Source organism: Patagioenas fasciata, chromosome 1 (assembly GCF_037038585.1).
Source record: "Patagioenas fasciata isolate bPatFas1 chromosome 1, bPatFas1.hap1, whole genome shotgun sequence".
NCBI lineage: Eukaryota > Metazoa > Chordata > Aves > Columbiformes > Columbidae > Patagioenas > Patagioenas fasciata.
Genome location: NC_092520.1, coordinates 53548592 through 53567357, shown reverse-complemented (window position 1 = coordinate 53567357; position 18766 = coordinate 53548592). Strand labels below are relative to the sequence as shown.

General features: G+C 36.5%; 1 protein-coding gene across 2 annotated transcripts in view; it reads right to left on the bottom strand.

Annotated features, from left to right (window-relative positions):
- GPC5 (glypican 5) overlaps window positions 1–18766 on the bottom strand; it is a 668409-nt gene that overhangs the window by 442591 nt on the left and 207052 nt on the right. Inside the window, exon 6 of one of the 2 annotated variants that reach the window (XM_065844183.2) lies at window positions 3264–3384. The exons of the other annotated variant lie outside the window; for it this stretch is intronic. Within the exon in view, the coding sequence (XP_065700255.2) occupies window positions 3264–3384 (121 nt within the window). The remainder of the gene's footprint in view (window positions 1–3263; window positions 3385–18766) is intronic. 2 annotated transcript variants of the gene reach the window in all.

The window sequence follows — 18766 nt, the reverse complement described above, 5'->3', positions numbered from 1 at the left end:
GGAAGGACAAAATGTAATCAGGATATATTTTTAAATTTAACTAAAATTACGTATACCAAATGCAAAACTGGTCATCCTCTTCAAATTAGTCCTTCTATAGTTTAATCTTCTTTTTTCAACCCTTAGAAAATAATGCATAGTCATAAAATGAGATTTTTTTAAGAGCTCCTCAAATGTCTGTGTATGTATATGTATATGTAAATGTTTGTATATGCTAAATAGTTCTCTTTAAAAATTAATACATTATTAGTTTACGTGTTCAAACTAACAGCTTCTTTGAAAGGGCTCAGAAACACAACACAAGGGTGAAGTCCTTCAGACCAGACACCTAAACACAAGCATCTACAGTGTAGATGCCAACAATGTAGGCAACGTACCCAAGCTCCTTTTATATTGTGCAGAACTAAAGAACTACCATTCTTCTTATCCTGAAGCATATATTTACATATGGGCAAATGAACTACTCTCTAAGGTCCATGGACTAGATCTACATGCAAGGGAAGCTTAAACACCTAAATGCAGGGATCTGATTGAAGAACTGAATTTCACCCCTCCTGCAAACAAATGCCACAGGTTATCACTTATTAAATTACATATCAGTGCATTTCATCATTTTCCCTGTGAAAAGTACCAGAAGCAAAGCTTCTGATTCTTTTTTGTGTATTGGTATTTACAAGATGGTGAAGACTGTTCAGTCCTGAAGGCCTTGGAACCATGACAGGCTGTACAGGCAAAAGAAAATCAGTCTGATACACAGAGCTCTGACTGAGGTTGAGAAGGAAGGACAATATCCTGTCATGGCATCATGAGACAGAGAGAAAAGCTACTTTGACATCCTGCATCTGGAACGGTTTAAAAGCTGATGTGAAAAGTCATATAAACCTGAATTACCACTCATTTCCTTTCTCCTAACACAGAGAGCGAATTGCTACTTACGAAACACAACTAAATCACAGAAAAGTACTTTTTTAGCAAACAAGATTACAGCAACATGAAATTTATATAAAAATATACATAGTTTCTTCCTTAAATAGTAAGCTATATGTCACCTTGCCAATCTGTGTCCTATTAAAGCTAAATTAAAGAATACAAACATTTACAGCTTTCAGGAATTATTAGTTCTGAAAAGCAGGACTAATATGATTTTTTCTACTAAATTAGCTATTTAAACTTTTACAGAGCAGTAATACAGCTTCGATAGAGTACTAGACTTAAGTATGTCTCTGTCTCTGAGACAAGACCACAACCCATTAAGCTCCCCTTATTTAATCTGTCCATCATACACTTAATATGTGATACAGTCTTTTCATATCATAAAGGACAAAAAGGTGATCTTTTGTATCTGAATATCTAATTTATGCTCCCCATCCTTCTTTCTCAAGCAGTAAATGGTAAAGAAAAAAGCTTTTTCTGCAGTTTCTTCAGCCCTTTTATCTAAGGAAAAGCAGTTATATGTCAGGTCTCTAAGGAATTTGATGCTCTTTTTATCCCCTGACCCTATTTCCATACTCAGAGCTGTGAGAAAAGAAACTGTCCCATAGAAAGAGAACATATTTGGAGGTTAGGAAGACTTGCAGTATGTAAATTATATGTCCCTCTCCCCAAGACCGACTCTAGTCTTTTGGGACTAGGGCAAATAAGCTCTCAAAATGAAATACCTTATAATGAAATTGTTGTATTCCAGTCTTTTAGATCCTCAAGGAAGAAACAACACAACTCCTAGTCTCTAGAGGAAAACAACACAATAAACTGTGCAGTTCAGATTTAATATCAAAGATAGAGGGCATTCCTGATGGATGAAGGACATTGAGACTCGCCCAGTAAGATTTGCAGTGTTTTTCTTTGCACAATAGTTTGTAGTTCTTAATTAAGTCATAGCATCTCTTTGGAGGGAAAACAGTATTCATTTTCTAACCATTGTAGTCACCATTTTAATAAAGAGAGATAAAAGCATGTTGAAGCTGGAGGGCTATAAAAGATATTTCTTTTAAGGAGGAAGGAATAATGACTGCCTTTAAGCTTCAATCTGGATGCCACTTCTCCCAGAAAACAACCCTATTGAGAGGAAAAAAAAAATCTGTTTTGTTTTTGTATTTTTGGGGGGTGGGGGAGAGTTTTTGGTTTTGTTTTTTCTACTTCACCACTCTTTTCTTTGGTGTCAGAGAGTAGTTATTTTTCACAATTATAGAAATATGAACCAAGAGAGTTTATAATGAAGCTATCAGTCAACTTAGAATGTCTTGCTTCTTTCAATTTCAGAAACCATTTGGGAAACCATATTTAAAAGCTGTCAAGAAGATAGAAAAACAAAATTAAAGCAAGTTCTTAGATGGAACTGAATGCACTAGGCAAGGAAGAGCTGTCTAATATCTCTAATTCTCATACTTGAAGAATGAGGTAGAAAAGAGGAGTGGAGACCATAAAGGTGCCGAGCTTACATGACCTCTCTAAGTAGCCTCTCCTTTCATCAGTGCAGATGAGAGTATACTGGGTTAGATGGGTCACTGATACGAAGTGCCAGTAGAAGATTTCTTATCACTGAATTTTGAAATCAGAGTGGAAACTTATATTATTAAAATGAAATACAGAGTTGTCAGCAAAATAACTTGGTTTCAATAGAATCAGGTTTTTGTCCTGTAGTTTTGACTGTGTATATGGATACAGCATATAACAAAACATATCTGTAATCCTTTAAACATATTAAAATGCTATGATTGCACAGAACCATATTGGAATTGACTGCCTTGTAAGCCATAAATTTAGTAACTCACAGATATGCACATCAGGTAACGAACACCAACTCCTTTAGCAAGCATGCCATTCTTGTAAAAACTTCCTACTTTTTCTGTCTGGCATCTAAACAGAAAGCCTTGCAGCAAAACCATTTAAGAAAGAACCTAGATTTAGCAAAGAGGGAAATTATGTTTTAATGTTTTTTTAAACACATGCAGCCAGTAAATATCCCTAAAATATATTGCTTGTGCTTCTGTACGCTCACTGCAATGCTGAGCTGTGGTACTCAGAGTTAAAGATGGCCCAGCTGCCAGAGTCTTACTTCTTACACTTGTCTACCATATGCAAACATTTTAACTAAATCATTTTTAATAATTGAAGTGAGACAGAGAGCAAGTAGTGGTTTGCTGTTGATGTGCACTGAAGTAACTTGAATTAAGAATTAACCTTTAATGCACAGTAAATTAATACTTTCCCTACTAGAGTAGTCTTTAGTACTGTGCTATTATCTATAGGTAAAAGCAGCTTACCTGAATAACATGTTTCAGCTTGTCAATAATTTGACTTATTACAGGATCTGTTCCCTTCACTCTTACTTCTGGATTTGCAGACTGAGCTTTGATTCCACTGCCAACCACACGATGAGTATAGCTAGTTTAATACACAAACACACACACAAAATGGTTTAGTAAGTTATTCTACTTCAAGAGAGTCATCTTCTAGTTCTCATTAGCTCTCAAGGCACCAACATTTTACTTTAATAAGACGCATTAATTTTGTGCACATATTTTTCACAGAAAAGAAATACAGCATAATATAATTACCACATTCCACAAAGCTGTATTATTTATTATAACTTTAATGTTACAACAAACTGCAAAAACCAAAGAGTTATGTACATTTTGAAGCAAGAAACATTCAGCTCTATACATGTTTTTTGTGTGTGCAAAGACTGTCCTCCACCTTGGTTTTGCTAAATACAAACTACACTGTGATTGCCTAAATGCATGAAATTGCAGGATTTTAAAATAAACTCCAGATTCCACACACATGGTGTGTTCAGAACTACACCTGAAGTTTCCTAGTGTTTTTGTGAATGCACATGTAGGTAGAATATTCATTGCAGGACAACAGCCAAATTGTGCATAAATTATTTAGCATTACATAACTGATATAAGCACAGAGTAGGCAAAAATTTACTTAATAGATATGTAAAAGCAGTAGAAGCCAGATATATGCATGTTTCAGAAAGAACTGCAGTAGTAAGTAGAACATTGTTTCTAGTATATTAAAAATCAAGATATAGAGACAAAAATTAAGGACATAGCAGAGTTCTGTGGCTTATTAAGGTGAAATTCTTCATTCAACTTTCTGTGTTATATTTAATACTCAAGTTATGGAAGAAAAACTGGATATCTACCTTCTCATCACAAATACTGTACATTATGCAAATACCCTCCATATGTTAGGTTTTGTCTGCATACTTTACAAGAGGATAGATCTATATATCTCTGTCTCAAAAATATTTTGCCAGCTGTTACACTGTAAGAAAAAGAAAGGAAAGAACCCTTTCAGGAATGGAGTAAAGAAATACCTAATTCCTCCCTATTAGAGCTGCATATGAGTGTAGACAACACAGCAGATTCAAATTTTGTAGAATCTGTTTTATAAAAAACATTGCAGGTCCTCTTAGCTCTTCAGACAATCTTCCATGTATGCTAAACAATGAACACTCTTCATTAAAGGAATGTTGCCACATAACAACAATATATTGTCTTTGATCTTTGCTTAAATACCTTAAGTGAGATGAGGTTATTTCTAAGGAAGCATATACAGAACCACAAACAATTTCCAAAATGACACTGGCTGTGTTTATAGGTATAAATTAACCCTGTCATAAAAAAATTACATTAAAAAGTTTTCCATAAGTCCCAGAAAGCATAATTTGCCTTCTATATGCGTGACAAGATTTAGTAGTTCCTTTAGGAATAACAAGAAGATGCTTTTTGGACTACATGTTCTACAAAATGGTTCAAAAGTGAACTAATTCTAAGGATTAACAAAATTTTCCATTACTTTTAAGATATCAAGACCCAGAAGCCTTTCGTTGCTCAAGTCTTTAAAAACATTTGGTTTCACACAGTAAATACTGAAATTGTAGACCTTCGATGTACAGCTCTGCATGTTTTATTTAGGGTAAGTGTACTCTCTGTATCTTCTGCATGCAATCAAGTTCACTGGAAGCAGATATAATATCAAATTTGAATTCAATTATGTATGAAGATATCACAATGATCACCTAGGCATAATCACAAGTTAAAGATTCCAGAATTATTCATTCTTCATTCCAGAAAATAGTCAGCTGTATCCAATATTCAGGACACATTTTATCAGCTAAACGTAAAAACTAAAAATAATAAGCTCATTACTTAAAAGCCATTACGGAACCCTTTACTGATTCACTAGCCATACTATTACTTGGAATAGATGTTAATGCTGCACAATCAGGACTGCAAGGCTTAATGTATTTCATGTAGTTCACTGGAACATGGTAGTTGAAATGAATTTTAAAAAAAACCTTCATAGTGCTGTTGAATACATTGAATATATGAACGGTTTATATTTTTCACAAAGTGGTATTTTGGTTTATAGAGGACAGCTTTTTGTGCTGTCTTGTAGTGATGATAGAGCTTTTTATAGGGGTGTGTACAAAATCTGCAGCCTTCCTGATAGACTTGAGGGAATGCTCAATGCAGTAATTTGAGTAAGGTAAATGAACCTTCTAGTAGCTTCTAAGAATTAAAAAGAAAAGAAAAATAATCTCCAAGTTTTTCCTCAAAAATCCTTATTTCACAGTCTATATCAAAATAGATAACTCATATGGATTTCTTTCCTTCGCCTTTCCAACTGAACAATACTGCACTCACCAGATGGACAAATGGTTTAACTGAACACACTGTTTTAATGCAACACAGCAATTTCTCTTCATACTATAACACTATAAAAAATCGTAAAGGTTATGGTTATCATTTCTGTACGGTGCTCCCATTTTCTGTTTCACAGCATGCAAAACCTATGTTCTCACTTTCTGTCACTCAGAATTCTTCAATTAACACCTTATTTCAAATGCTGCAAACCCAACTATGTATAATTTGTCTGTGAACTGCATAACTATGTGAAAAATAATACCTTTTTCCTGGTTTTACTTCAATTGACAATACTCATTTCTCTAACCATGCTGTGAGAAATAAACCATACAGAAGCTGAGACTTGCCTAGGCTACAATTTTATTAATTTAACTCATTTGGGAATTATCTGACAATGGCTCATTCAAGGCTGGCCATCATTTCATTTTTATCTATTTCCACAATGAAATCCACACCCTGGCACAGCTGGCATTTACCATAGGGCTAACATGCTTTTGTGAGGGAAAGTCACTGGGAAAGTAATACTGTCTTGTGAGTGGACTACATTTTAGGAGTTTCAGTTGTGTTCCCCATCCTCTGTAGAGCTGTCAACCTCTAGATTCCCCTTCAGCTGTGGTTCATAAGGAATAATTGGATTTACTTACCATTTAAAAGTGTTAGCAATTAATTTGGTCATTGTTATATTGCTAATTGTTATTGTTATCACTACCTGTTGTTAATTGTAATTGTTATTGTTAATTTAATCATTGTTATAGTCGTTCTTTTCATATGGTCTCAAAGGCAAAATACTATCTGCTCCCCAGGTAGGAGCTCTATTATCTAATTTTAACATTTCTTTCTAGGCAAAGATTGATTCTCGTTTCTCATGTAAAAAATACACCCTTTTTCATATTTACACATTTTCAGCATTGACAACCTTGTGTAGCCCAATGGCTCTCTGCCATTTTGGATTGGAAGCTTAAAGTTATCCCAAAAAGTGGTCCAAAATCCATTTGAATGTTCTCTCAGTTCTCATAACTAAGGCAATTCCTGTACAAAGTCCAGATGTTCTTAGTAACATGGCCTGTAACAAATCTAACTTAACCTTCACCTCTTTGCCCACTTTGATTACAAAAAGTATCTCTGCACAGAGAGCAGGTGTACAGTATGAGTGGGTATGCTTTCGGCTGGGTCTATCCATGTCCATTCTTCTGCCTGCCCTCACAGCTTAGTAAAGAAACTGAAAGTCAGGTAGGTACTTTCTTCTTTATTATAGTCACCACCTTCCTTTCAGAAAGGAAATCCACCCAGTCACTTCCCTGAGAAGAAACCTACTCACATTAGTTACCCAAACTGCATCCTTGCTGACTGCTCAAAGGTGGGGTTTGCATTTCCCAGTTGACAGTGGGGAAGGGTAAGAAGTTGAAGCACGGGTGACATGTGCATCAAAGCAATGACAAGCAGCATGCTAGTGCTTCATAGTACCACAAATTTAAGTCTATTAGCACTGAACAACTAATAGATCACTAGGTACTGGTAGCAACAACCTCCATGTTATCTGTGGTTACTTGCTCTGTTGAGCACCTTTCTTTCTACCTTCTTTCTCACTCCTGAGCTTTCTTCCACCCACAGCCAGTGCATCCTTTCCAGGGCTGATGGAAGAAATGAATTTGTGATTCTCCCTGCTTCCCACTGCCTGTGGGCCTTCTCAGCCTCCACAACAACGTTCCTAAGCAGAACAGAGCACCTCTCCACCTAAAACCTTCACAAATGCATGAGCTGTCTCAAAAACAGTTCAAACCCAGTTCAGTGACAGCTGACACGTCAGCCCATCCTCCTGATGTTTTTGTCTGTTACAGACACCAGCAGACCCCAAGTAACACACAAAGTTACATCCACAGAGAAAGCTTTGAGTCCAGGATTGATACAATCACTACTCATTTCAAGGTTTATGGTTCGTTCTCAGGTTTATTAGATTTTTTACCACATTCCCCAGCTTGACTTTCAAAGGAGTTGCTACTTCTCTCTCTCCAGAATTCAAAAGCTTTTTAAAATTTTCAGTAACTTTATATTCATGGAGTATCCAGTCTTGAAATCATTCAGGTTCTGGATGACAATTTTCACACAGGAACATGCCCTATAAAGATTTTCCCCAAATGTATTTGGTTTGCATGGCAGCAGCTGGAGAGAGGGGCGAGAGAATGTGGGAGAAACAGCCCTGCAGACACCCAGGTCAGTGAAGAAGGAGGGGTAGGAGGTGCTCCAGATGCTGGAGCAGAGATTCCCCTGCAGCCCATGGTGCAGCCCATGGTGAGGCCATCTGTCCACCTGCAGCCCATGGAAGACCCCAAGTCAGAGTAGGCTTGCTCAAAGGAGGCTGTGACTCCATGGGAAGCCCACACTGTAGCAGGTTTGCTGGCAGGACCTGTGACCCCATGGGGGATGCACATTGGGGCAGTTTGTGTAGAACTGCAGCTTGTGGAAAGGACTCACCCTGGAGAAGTCCATGCAGGACTGTGTCCTGTGGGATGGACTCCAGGCCGGAGCAAGTGTGAGGAGTCCTCCCCCTGAGGAGGGAGGAGCAGCAGAGACAGGATGCAATGAGCTGACCACAACCCCCATTACTTGTACCCCTGAGCTGCTCAGGGAGAGGAGGTACAGAGTTTGGGAGTTAACTTGAGCCCGGGAAGAAGGGAGAGGTGGGGGAAAGGTTTTTTAAGATTTGGTTTTATTTCTCGTTATGCTACTCTGATTTAATTGGTAATAAATTAAATTAATTTCAAGAGTTGAGACTGTTATACCTATGACACTAGTTGTTGAGTGATCTCCCCGTCCATATCTCAACCCATGAGCTTTTTGTCATATTTTTCTCTCCCTGTCCAGTTGAGGCAGGGAGTGATAGAGCAGCTTGGTGGGCACTTGGCATTCAGCCAGGGTCATCCCACCACACCAAATTTGACAATACTGACTTTGTGTACCCGTTCACAGCATAAATGTTTAACAACACATTTCATGTGAAGTTGCACTGATAAGTGATGGTGGTGTCCATACAGAACCCCCAAATGTGAATACATTCAGCATACTGAAGTTAATGAATGAATATGTTCACATTTTTTCCTGTTCTTGGAAATCTTAACCCATATTAAATTTGCTTTCACTGAAAGGTTGTCTGGTTCTGATCAATTGACATTACAAACTATCATTTAACTTTGAGTCTTTTGTAATTACAGGCTCAGACAAGTGACAAGGCAGGTTGAAAACCCTTTTTCTTTCTTCAGGTCTATAATAAGGCATTGACAAAGCCTTATGAATGATTGCCTTATTGATTTTTATCATAAAAGTAAGATTATGGAAGTCAAACTCTTTAATCTGATCTTTTGGTACTTGAAATTATATCTTTTGCATACAAAAATTATAACCCTACTTATAAATTGTTAGTTTATATTCCACATATCATTGTGTTTAATTAACAAATGTCTATAAAACTAACATCTTCAAAAATTCTAGTGTGGACTAGATGAATCATCAGAGCTAAATGGTCTATTGGGAATCGGAGCATCGTATGCAAAACTTCATCCCTGTAGACTTCTATTTACATGCAAAATATGTTTCCCTTTTGCTGGGGGGAAAATATAAAAATCTCAGATTCTTGGTTTGAGAGACTTCATTCATTATAAAGTTTTAATACAGCATTAATCACTTTCTGTTTCTTTTACTCCTGATGTACAAGCAATGGAAAAAAAAAAACATTTTAAGTATCCCCACAGAGGTAGCCTGACTTGAGCAAGTGTTGCTCAGACTTGAATCCTGGGGAAAAAATAATGACAAATTTCTTGCTAGAGAAGTAATAGACCCGCCATCTGTGCTCATTTCTGTGCAAGCATGGTAATGTATCACATCAATTTAATAGGCAGACTTGGTCCCCAAGTACTATTCATTTTCATCAACACTAGGAAAAAAAACAAGTACCAATACATTTGTATTCTATAAACATGTTTTAAAGTGATGAATAACAAGGTGCACATTTTCTGAGCTCAATATATGAATATTCATAGGATTTTCCTATTACTCTCTACTGTATCTATGAATACAGTTGGTAGGGTTTACATTTGATTGTACTGATATGTCTGTTAAAGGAGAAGATCATGCTCTATTGGCTGTCACAGATTTCTTGGTATATGCAGTTGGAAAAGCTATTAGAAACAATAAATGTATCAACTGCTATAAGAATCAGCCATTTTGGACATGGTACTAAAGGCAGATCTGTACCTCTATATCCCTCCAACACAAATAATCTATATGATATTGTGATGACAATATTGATCCATTGTATTTATTGTTAACAACTTATCATGATTTTCCATTCCTTCACACTGGCTTTGTGGAGTAACATGAGCCTAAAACAGAAAAAATACAGAAAGAAATCAGTTCTAGAAATGGGTCTGGGTCATAAAGTTTTGATCCAGATCCAAATTCCTCCAGAGTTCAACTCCCAGTGGTAACAGTATTTTGCTTCGTACTTGCTGTTCTTTAAATTCGCTGCTACTTATTTCTACTATTACTTCAGTATGAAAAAAACATAAATTCTTGGTTAGTAAGATTAATTTCAAGTAAAGCCAACCACATTTAGGGCAGCCTTTCATATAGTTAATAAGGAACTATTTAAAGAAACCAATTATCTAACTACAAAAAAAGAAGAAACATAAGAAATTATGGAAATAAATGAAAAATTTTGAGTTGAAAGAATCTATTTCAGTGCTTTCATACAGAAATTCCTGCAATTTGTGAAGGTGGAACTGTGGTATATAGATGTGCATTAGAATGAGAACTCAAGCAGAAACAGAAATACGTTTAAGTTCAGAGCTTCACCCAGACTAACATTTGTAAACAGTACAATCGTTTCAGTTCAATGTCACTGTAACTAACAGTTAAAATGCCTAAATGTTGCCTGGGGAACCACGTAGAGCTGGTCAATTGGACCTGCTAGGAACAAGTACTGCTGAGCTCGCAGTGTTTCAAGATCCCAGTCCAAGCTTGAAGAGTCAGTAGTTTTGATGGGGAGTAAGGATGGGCATGTTCCAAACCTGCAGTGTGGGTAGCCCGTTGCACAACATAGCCCCTGGAAATATCCTCCACATCTGTCCTCAGAAACTCATTCTGGAATTTTGGGCTCTCTTCAAGTCTGTGGCTCCTTTTTTGGTTGGTTTGATTGATCGGTTTTGCCCAGTTACAACCTGAAGTTAATCACTGAAGCGAGGCTTTCTAATGTGGTCGTAGAAGCACAGCAGCATGGCTTCTGGATCACAGCAGCATGGCACAGCCCTGCCGCTAAAGAACACAAGCAAAATCAGAGCACATGCCCTGTAGGCTTACAGTGAGTCTTAAGGACATAGAGACAGTACAATAATTCACTCGCGGTGGAAAGCAGATACATCAGTAAAGGGAAGTTGGAAGGGAGATAAACTTCTTTCTAATAATCTGACATAAATTTCTTCAGTGTCATGATTTATTAAGAGAAACATCACATTAAAAAAAAAAAAAAATCCACAGTAAACAAACAAACAAAAAACCCAAACACCAAACAACGACAAAATCACCAAGGAAAAACTAACCAATGGTTAAAGAGCTATCCTGTGGTTTTCCATCTTTGACATAATAAGAACTTGTGACATAGTGATATAAATCTATTTAGTGCCAAGAAAAGGATGGCATAATCATGAAAAATCTAGATTAGCTCTCAGGCATGGTTTGACACTACCTAAAAACTGCACCAGTAGGACCCTCTCCAATAGAGAAAAGCTGCATTTTTCAAGTACAGGAAGATTTTAAACTGTTAAATACCTTCCAAATGTTGACAAAAAACAACATATTGTTATATCAGAAAAATAAGTATTATCTAGTTATGGCAATGAGGGTCAAGACCCTTATATAACCACGAAGAATATTCACAACCGTCAAATATATTAAAAATAACTGATTTTGACTTAGGCTCAAAGATAAGGTGTGGTTTTACCTGATGAAAAAAAAAATAAAAATGAAGACATGTATCTACAAAAAGTATATGTCTATGCAAAATTTTTAAACATCAAGGTTTTTTTCCCTCCAGGGGTGTCTCATTATATTGATTGCCTGTAGGTTTGACAGGATTCAAATCTATGGGACAAACCTACTGAAAATCACCACCTAAAAAAGAGAAATATTCTTCAGGCAGTTCCAAAAACCTGGGAACTGCTGTCTCTCAAAGCCGTAAGTCTCTTACTATGACTTCACAGTTGCATAGAGTCTGAACAAGGGTCTAGCATCCACGACTGTCTTTGTCTAATTGTTCTGTTTTCCTGCCTTTAATAATTCTGGTTACAGAAGAAACCAGCTCTAACAAGAGAATGTCCCATGGATTTTAGAAAACATTTCTACTAAGCAGTCATGATTGGCTGACATGCCATCAATGACAGGTTTACAGGGAAATTACACACCACCAAAAGCCATAGTTTCTTCTTTTCTTTTTAGTGAAAATTACCCCTTTAAATGAAAACTAATTAACTCAGAGCCACTACAGACTTGACATTTATTTTCATCACAGATCAGACTGTCAGAGAACTCAGGAAGTATCTATGTACATTTCTAGAAAATTATGTTTCTGCCTGTCCTTGTAGTCCTGGGAATTTCTGCAGACAAAAATGTAGTCACAAGTCAGGATAGTCACCTCCTACAGCTACTGGCAAAAAAAAATTACATTCAATAACAGTTTATAATATTTTTAATTATTTATTTATTTTTTATTTGTAAGCTTGAAACACTGCACAGACAACCAGGTTAGAACTGCACTCTGCCTGATGATGCAGAAGAAAAGCGTAAGACAGAGGCACTAACTTTGTCTTTCATATTTTCAGGTTCACTAGGACACGGAATCATAGAATTGTTTAGGTTGGAAAAGACCTTTAAGATCATCAAGTGCAACAGTTTACCTAGCACTGCGAAGTCAACCAGTAAACCATGTCCCTAAGAAACTTCAGGGATGATGACTCAGTCACTTCCTTGGGAGCCTGTCCAATGTCTGACAACCCTTTCCGCACATAAATTTTTCCTCATATCCAATCTAAACATCCCTTGGTGCAACTTGAGGCCATTTCTTCTTGTCCTATTACTTGCTACTTCAGAAAGAGACCAACACCCTCCATACTACAACCTCCTTTCAGGTAGTTGCAGACAGTGATAAGGTCTCCCCTCAGCCTCCTTTTCTCCAGGCTGAACAGCCCCAGTTCCCTCAGCTGCTCCTCATCAGACTTGTGCTTCAGACCCCTCACCAGCTTTGTTGCCCTTCTCTGAACTCTCTCCAGCACCTCAATGTCTTTCTAGCAGTGAGGGGCCCAAAACTGAACACAGGATTCAAGGTGGGGCCTCACCAGTGCCGAGTACAGTGGCACAATCACTTCTCTAGTCCTCCTGGCCACACTATTCCTGATATAAGCCAGGATGTTGTTGGCCTTCTTGGCCACCTGGGCACACTGCTGGCTCATGTTCAGCTGGCTGTCGACCAGCAACCCCCAGATCTCTTTCTGCCAGGCACTTTCCAGCCACTCTTCCCGAAGCCTGTAGCACTGCCCGGAGTTGTTGTGACCCAAGCGCAGGACCCGGCACTTAGCCTTGTTGAATCTCATAAAATTGACTTTGGCCTCTCAATCTGGACATCAAGCAAGCAAACCCAGAAAAAGAAGAACTGAGAACAGTCAGCAGGATTCAATCTTGCTGTTTCTTTCACTGCTATTTCAAGCTTTTTTTAGGTACTTGGGCCATGTTCCAAGTGGGAGATTAAAGTAATAAAAGGTGTATTATCACAGTGAATGCTAATCTCCAGAAGAACCCTAAGCCTCTTGGCAGTCAAGCCTCTCCCAAGAAATCTGGTAATGTCCTGGGCTCTAACAAGTTCAGCTGTTCGCATCATCCTGGTGTATGTCTTCCAGCTGCTACCATCACATTCTACCACCACCTTCTTGGGCATTTCAGTGCTTGACCCTATTTACTTTACTAAGAACTATTCAGGAATCTTTACATTAATTTGCCAAGTTACAGGATCATGAGATTGTGACAACTGCTCTGATTGTGAAGGGCTTAACCACTGGGGTGCATTGTTTTACTCCTGAAATACTCCGCTGTATCAGATAGTCATACTGCTGTACGAGGTTCAGAGCTGCTGCAACTGTACAGAGACACTGCCTGAAAAAGCTTATTCTTTTTGTGATTTTGTGGCAATAGGACTCTCACCTCCATTTGCAGTATTTCATCTCAAGGTGAAATCTTAACTGATAGCATTACAATAATTTCCATGAGTGCAAGCAGACCACAACCACTAACTCCTCACCTGGTAACAACAGAGAAGTCTGTCCGTTGACTTAATTTTCTACATTTGAAACTAATTTGGTGTAAATTAAGCAATACTGATTCTTGTCAGCTGATTGTTTTAAGCAAGCACTGAAATCCCAGGGAAATAGTTTGAAACTAGATGTTTACTTACTGTGGGTTCTTTGGGAAGCTCTAGCTAGACAGAATATAAAATGCGAGAGACAAAATCACTTAATCTACTTGTTTATTGTATTTGCTCTCCTTTATTAATCTCCTTTAACTGGCATTGACACAGTAATCAAGATGCAATTTTTGCAACATGCTCCTCCTTCACAAACTGGATTTCTTTGTTTTCATGTTCTAGTTTAGAAAAGGCATTCATGTACTAGCATTGCTAAGGGATTTATTTTGTTCAGCTTCTCACGTTAATTGAATTCTAAATTACTTCACAGCTTAGGCTGCTGGCATTTACAAGTTACAAGCAAGCACCTGTATTGATATAGTCTCACTGTGTTTAAGAATGGTAAGATAGCACAGTGTACCCACTATATTTTGTTTTATTTCAAGTTTGGGACATGATTTTTCATAACTCCTTCTCAGCTTGCTTGCTTTATGATTGCTGATAATTGCTACTTTACACCTGCTACTGCCAGCATCTTCATCACTGCTGGACGTTTCAAAATTCTGGATAACTGTTAATTGGGAAATTAACGATTACCTGAATACTGGTAAAACATAAACATGTACAGCAACAAAAAAGTCAGAGTGTTTAGTGGTGTGAATTTTAATTAACTAAGCTGAACAAATCAAAGAATCATTACAATCATAAAAAAAACCCCACTTAATGCTTGGGCAGGTGTGTTGGCTGTTTTTCTCAAGTCTTACGAAGCTTTTTTAAGAGTAGATATTGCAAAGTTAGCCTTAGAAAACCCATTAAAATATTTTACACCTCATTATCTGAGACAGTATTTTCAGTCATTCCAGGACAGATTGCATTTGTCCTACACATTTCCAATGTTTTTTAATTGATTGACATTTATTTTAAACAAAACTAATGTCTTTGAATTTTTCAATGTGAATTTATTTTTAGATTCGTAATTTGCTACATATTTGAAAAAGATGCATATACAGAAAATATAAAGCGTGGAAAACAACTGAATAAAAGTCATGTTATTTGTATTTCAGACAAGAATATGTTTCTTTAATCATTTAGGCTAAAACATGTCTATTTAAAATATGTGTATTTATTTTTTCTTAATTGAATAGACCTGCCCTGTTAAAGTAAAATATAGCAGGTCAGCCTTTGGGCTTTTCCAAGTAATAGCATGTCTTTGGAATACTCCTTTTTAAATAGATATTTCATTAAAGATTTGCTTATTTGGAACTAGGTTACAAATCATAGTGAAGTATGTAATAAAGTAACTATTACAGAGGCTTTCCGAAAATCTCTTTTAATTAATTACCAGGTGTGACCTGGGCCATTGTTATTTTGTATAGCACAAAATCTATCAACTCAATAATTTCCATTATGCTCTAACCCTACAATTGCTCTTCTAAAGCTCAAAACAAAAACCCATCAATGCTTCACTACTTTAGTTTGACCATCAAAAATTAAAATATTATATATACATACATGCATAGATATAGTGATTGGAAACTAGTTCATCATAGTTTTGATGTTAGCTGTGTCTTCTAGAAATGAGTTCTTAATAAGCAATAAGAAGTGCTACTGAAATAACTAGATGTCCTGAGGGCTTTTTTAGGCAGACAGATCTCCCTCTGGAGAGCATAAATTTCTCTCCAGCTGCTATGTTCAGAATATGTATTTAGAACAATTGTTTTACTAAGCATCTGAAATTAGGTACAGGATATGTGTAGGGTAAGTAAGATTATTCTTTTTGCAAAGAATGCAACTTCTACTGAAATGAAAACTGCTAAAGCTAAATTTTCTTCCCCAGAAGAAATGTTATAATCTACACACTGAAAATTCATGTTTTGAAGCTTTCTTCTAGCACAGTAAACAAATTCTGATCACACTCAAAAATTATCAGTAGCACAGTTATGACAGGTTTGAAACACACCAAATTTGCCTGGATTTGCATTTAACATTAAGGTAATTTATTTCAAGCTAAGGTTATATAAAGTGTTTTTAAAATACCATATTTTCCTGCTAACTTTCCTTCTTCCTTTTTTGGGCACATCATCTGAATGAAGCAGTCCACATTAATTCAAAGAATTCTAGAACAATTCTACCTAAATGTTATGAAAGCTTAAGTACATTTCCTTGTAACTACTATTATTTCCTACTGTAAAGAAAATTTCTATGTCATGTTATCAACATCCAAGAATTTTGGGGTTTTTTCTTCAAAATTTAGTCTTTGCACTTTTTCAAAAGTTCTTGAACTTCTAAAGAATTCTCACATGAAAAATGCCACAGAAATTAGTCTCCTTGTCAATTAATGGTGACAACTGTAATAATTATCTGTGTGAACATACCTCAGCAGTATGTTGCTAAATTCCAGACAGAGACACTGTTCTTGTATGTGATACAAAACAAACAGCACAAAGAGCAAGACAAAAACAAACAAACAAACAAACAGAAAACAGTACTGTTCTGCCAAACAGAAACTTCAACTCTGTTCAGGCATCACACACTTGTGGGGGAAATTCCTCACCCCAACAATTTTCAAATTCTCCACAGTGGCAAAAGAAAAAGCAACTGAGAAGGAGCTTCTATCAGTTTGTAATGCAGCTTAACAAATAAATGTGTTCTAGTAATTGCAAGCTTCTAAGCTTCTCTGAAGAGTAAAAAAAAAAAAGTGAGCTTTGAGACAAATATTTCATTTAAACTGGGTGCTTTGGGTAACTCACAGCTTTAAAATTGAGAAAATAAATTCTTATTATTCTTATTGCATTAGAAAATAACTAAACAGCAGACATATGCAAGAACACTAAAGCTAGATAGATAAGGACAACATCATTTATTTCTTCTTGTAGTATCCTTGAAATCTTCTTACAACCTTAATAATTCTACTGTACCTTCATTTAATGGAGCAATGAAATGAGAAATATTAATTATCATAAGCAAGCACATAAAGTTTTATAGCAAATAGCTGGCAAAACAAAAGGAATTATCTTTGAAACACAATTTAAACAATGTGCAAACACAAAGCTGTCAAGTCTAATTAGTCTAAAATTGAGAAATCTCTTTCCTCTACTGGACACTAAAATACCTCTGCTTGGAAATGGCAAAAGAGTCATGTAATTATGGCTTTATATAGGACACCAAACCTCAGAAATAGAAGACTGACATTTCATATTTTGTCCAATATAATGTTTCAGTACACAAACCAAAGTATCCTCTAGGAACTTGGAATGTACCTGATACTTCTGGGATTGGTACCCAATATTTACCACACAGCCACATGAGGACTATAAATTATGTCAAAGGTGTGCTCTCACAATCCATTCTTTGTTATTGAGTGGTTTGTTTTTTTCTGAGGTAATTTATGGAAAAATAGCACAAAATGACAGTTAAGGTATGGAGAAGGACTGTCAAGCAGATAATAAACCTCAATATTATTATTGACAAAAGGAAAGGAGGTCATTCAGCAAATGAAGGAATCAAATGAAGGAATCAACCTAAGTCACTGTGCAATGCCAAAAGTGAAATGCTATTGCAGCAAATTCACTGACATGAGCCACTCAATAGATCTTTTCCTGTTTATTCTGAACAGTGAAATTCCTTGTAGCAGCGAAGCTGTTTTTTACTGGCCTTCTCTGTCGTCAGAGCACACTTGGAGTTAGCAAAAGATTGGGGAATTAATAATAAATCAGTGTTAGAGGCCAATCCATCTCTGTGGCTTTGGATTTATTATATCATCCTAATTTATCTAAATGTGCATGAATGATGCTTCTGCAAACTAGGAATCGATGACACGTATCAAACACATGATGCTTTTCATCATAAATGTTTTATGACTCCTATGTGCTTACTGTTAATTTTGTGGGGTTGTGTTTATTTTGTTTTGTTTTTCCCACAAATAAAACGCTTTTATCCAATCCATTCCTATGTTCAATACTGTAAAATCCTAGAGAATATAACATTACCTTGAGAAGATACAGGGCGTATCTTCATTTGAACTGGTTTTACACTTGCACAAGCATACTTACTCACTGTACCTCTGTGTGGGAGGAAAATCAGTCCCCAACTGTATTGCTATACAATTTGACTGGTTTCATTTTTATACAAAAGATATCAGGCATTTTACTGAAAAGCAGTTTTCTCCCAAACTAGAAGTTTGTTCACCTACTAACCCATAACTGATTTCCTATTTCACAGCTTTACTTTTCACAGCATCTTTTCTGGACACATGTGTATTACCTGATTTGCAAAATACCTGCATTGCCTCCTCTCAGAGCACAGTGAAGAGCTCATGTGAAGAACAAGTACAGAGCTATGGATCAGAAGCTCTACAGTATGCTGTATTCTATTAAATAATAGAAACAAGCATGACAGTTACATGCTAGTGTCACTTAATCTTTATGGGAAATGAAGTGCTTGCTAGAATGCCGTACTTTATCAATTACAGTTGAGTAAACATTTCATTTGGTACTGATCCTTAAATTAGCTTATACCAAACATAAATATGGTTGCCTTCACCTTTGACACTTTTCACCCTCAGTGATACGCATGATGGGTAATTTTTAAAGTATTTCAGGACAAACCACAAAGAATATGTGGTTTAAAGGCATAATGAAAGATAATGGCATATGCATGAAGAGCT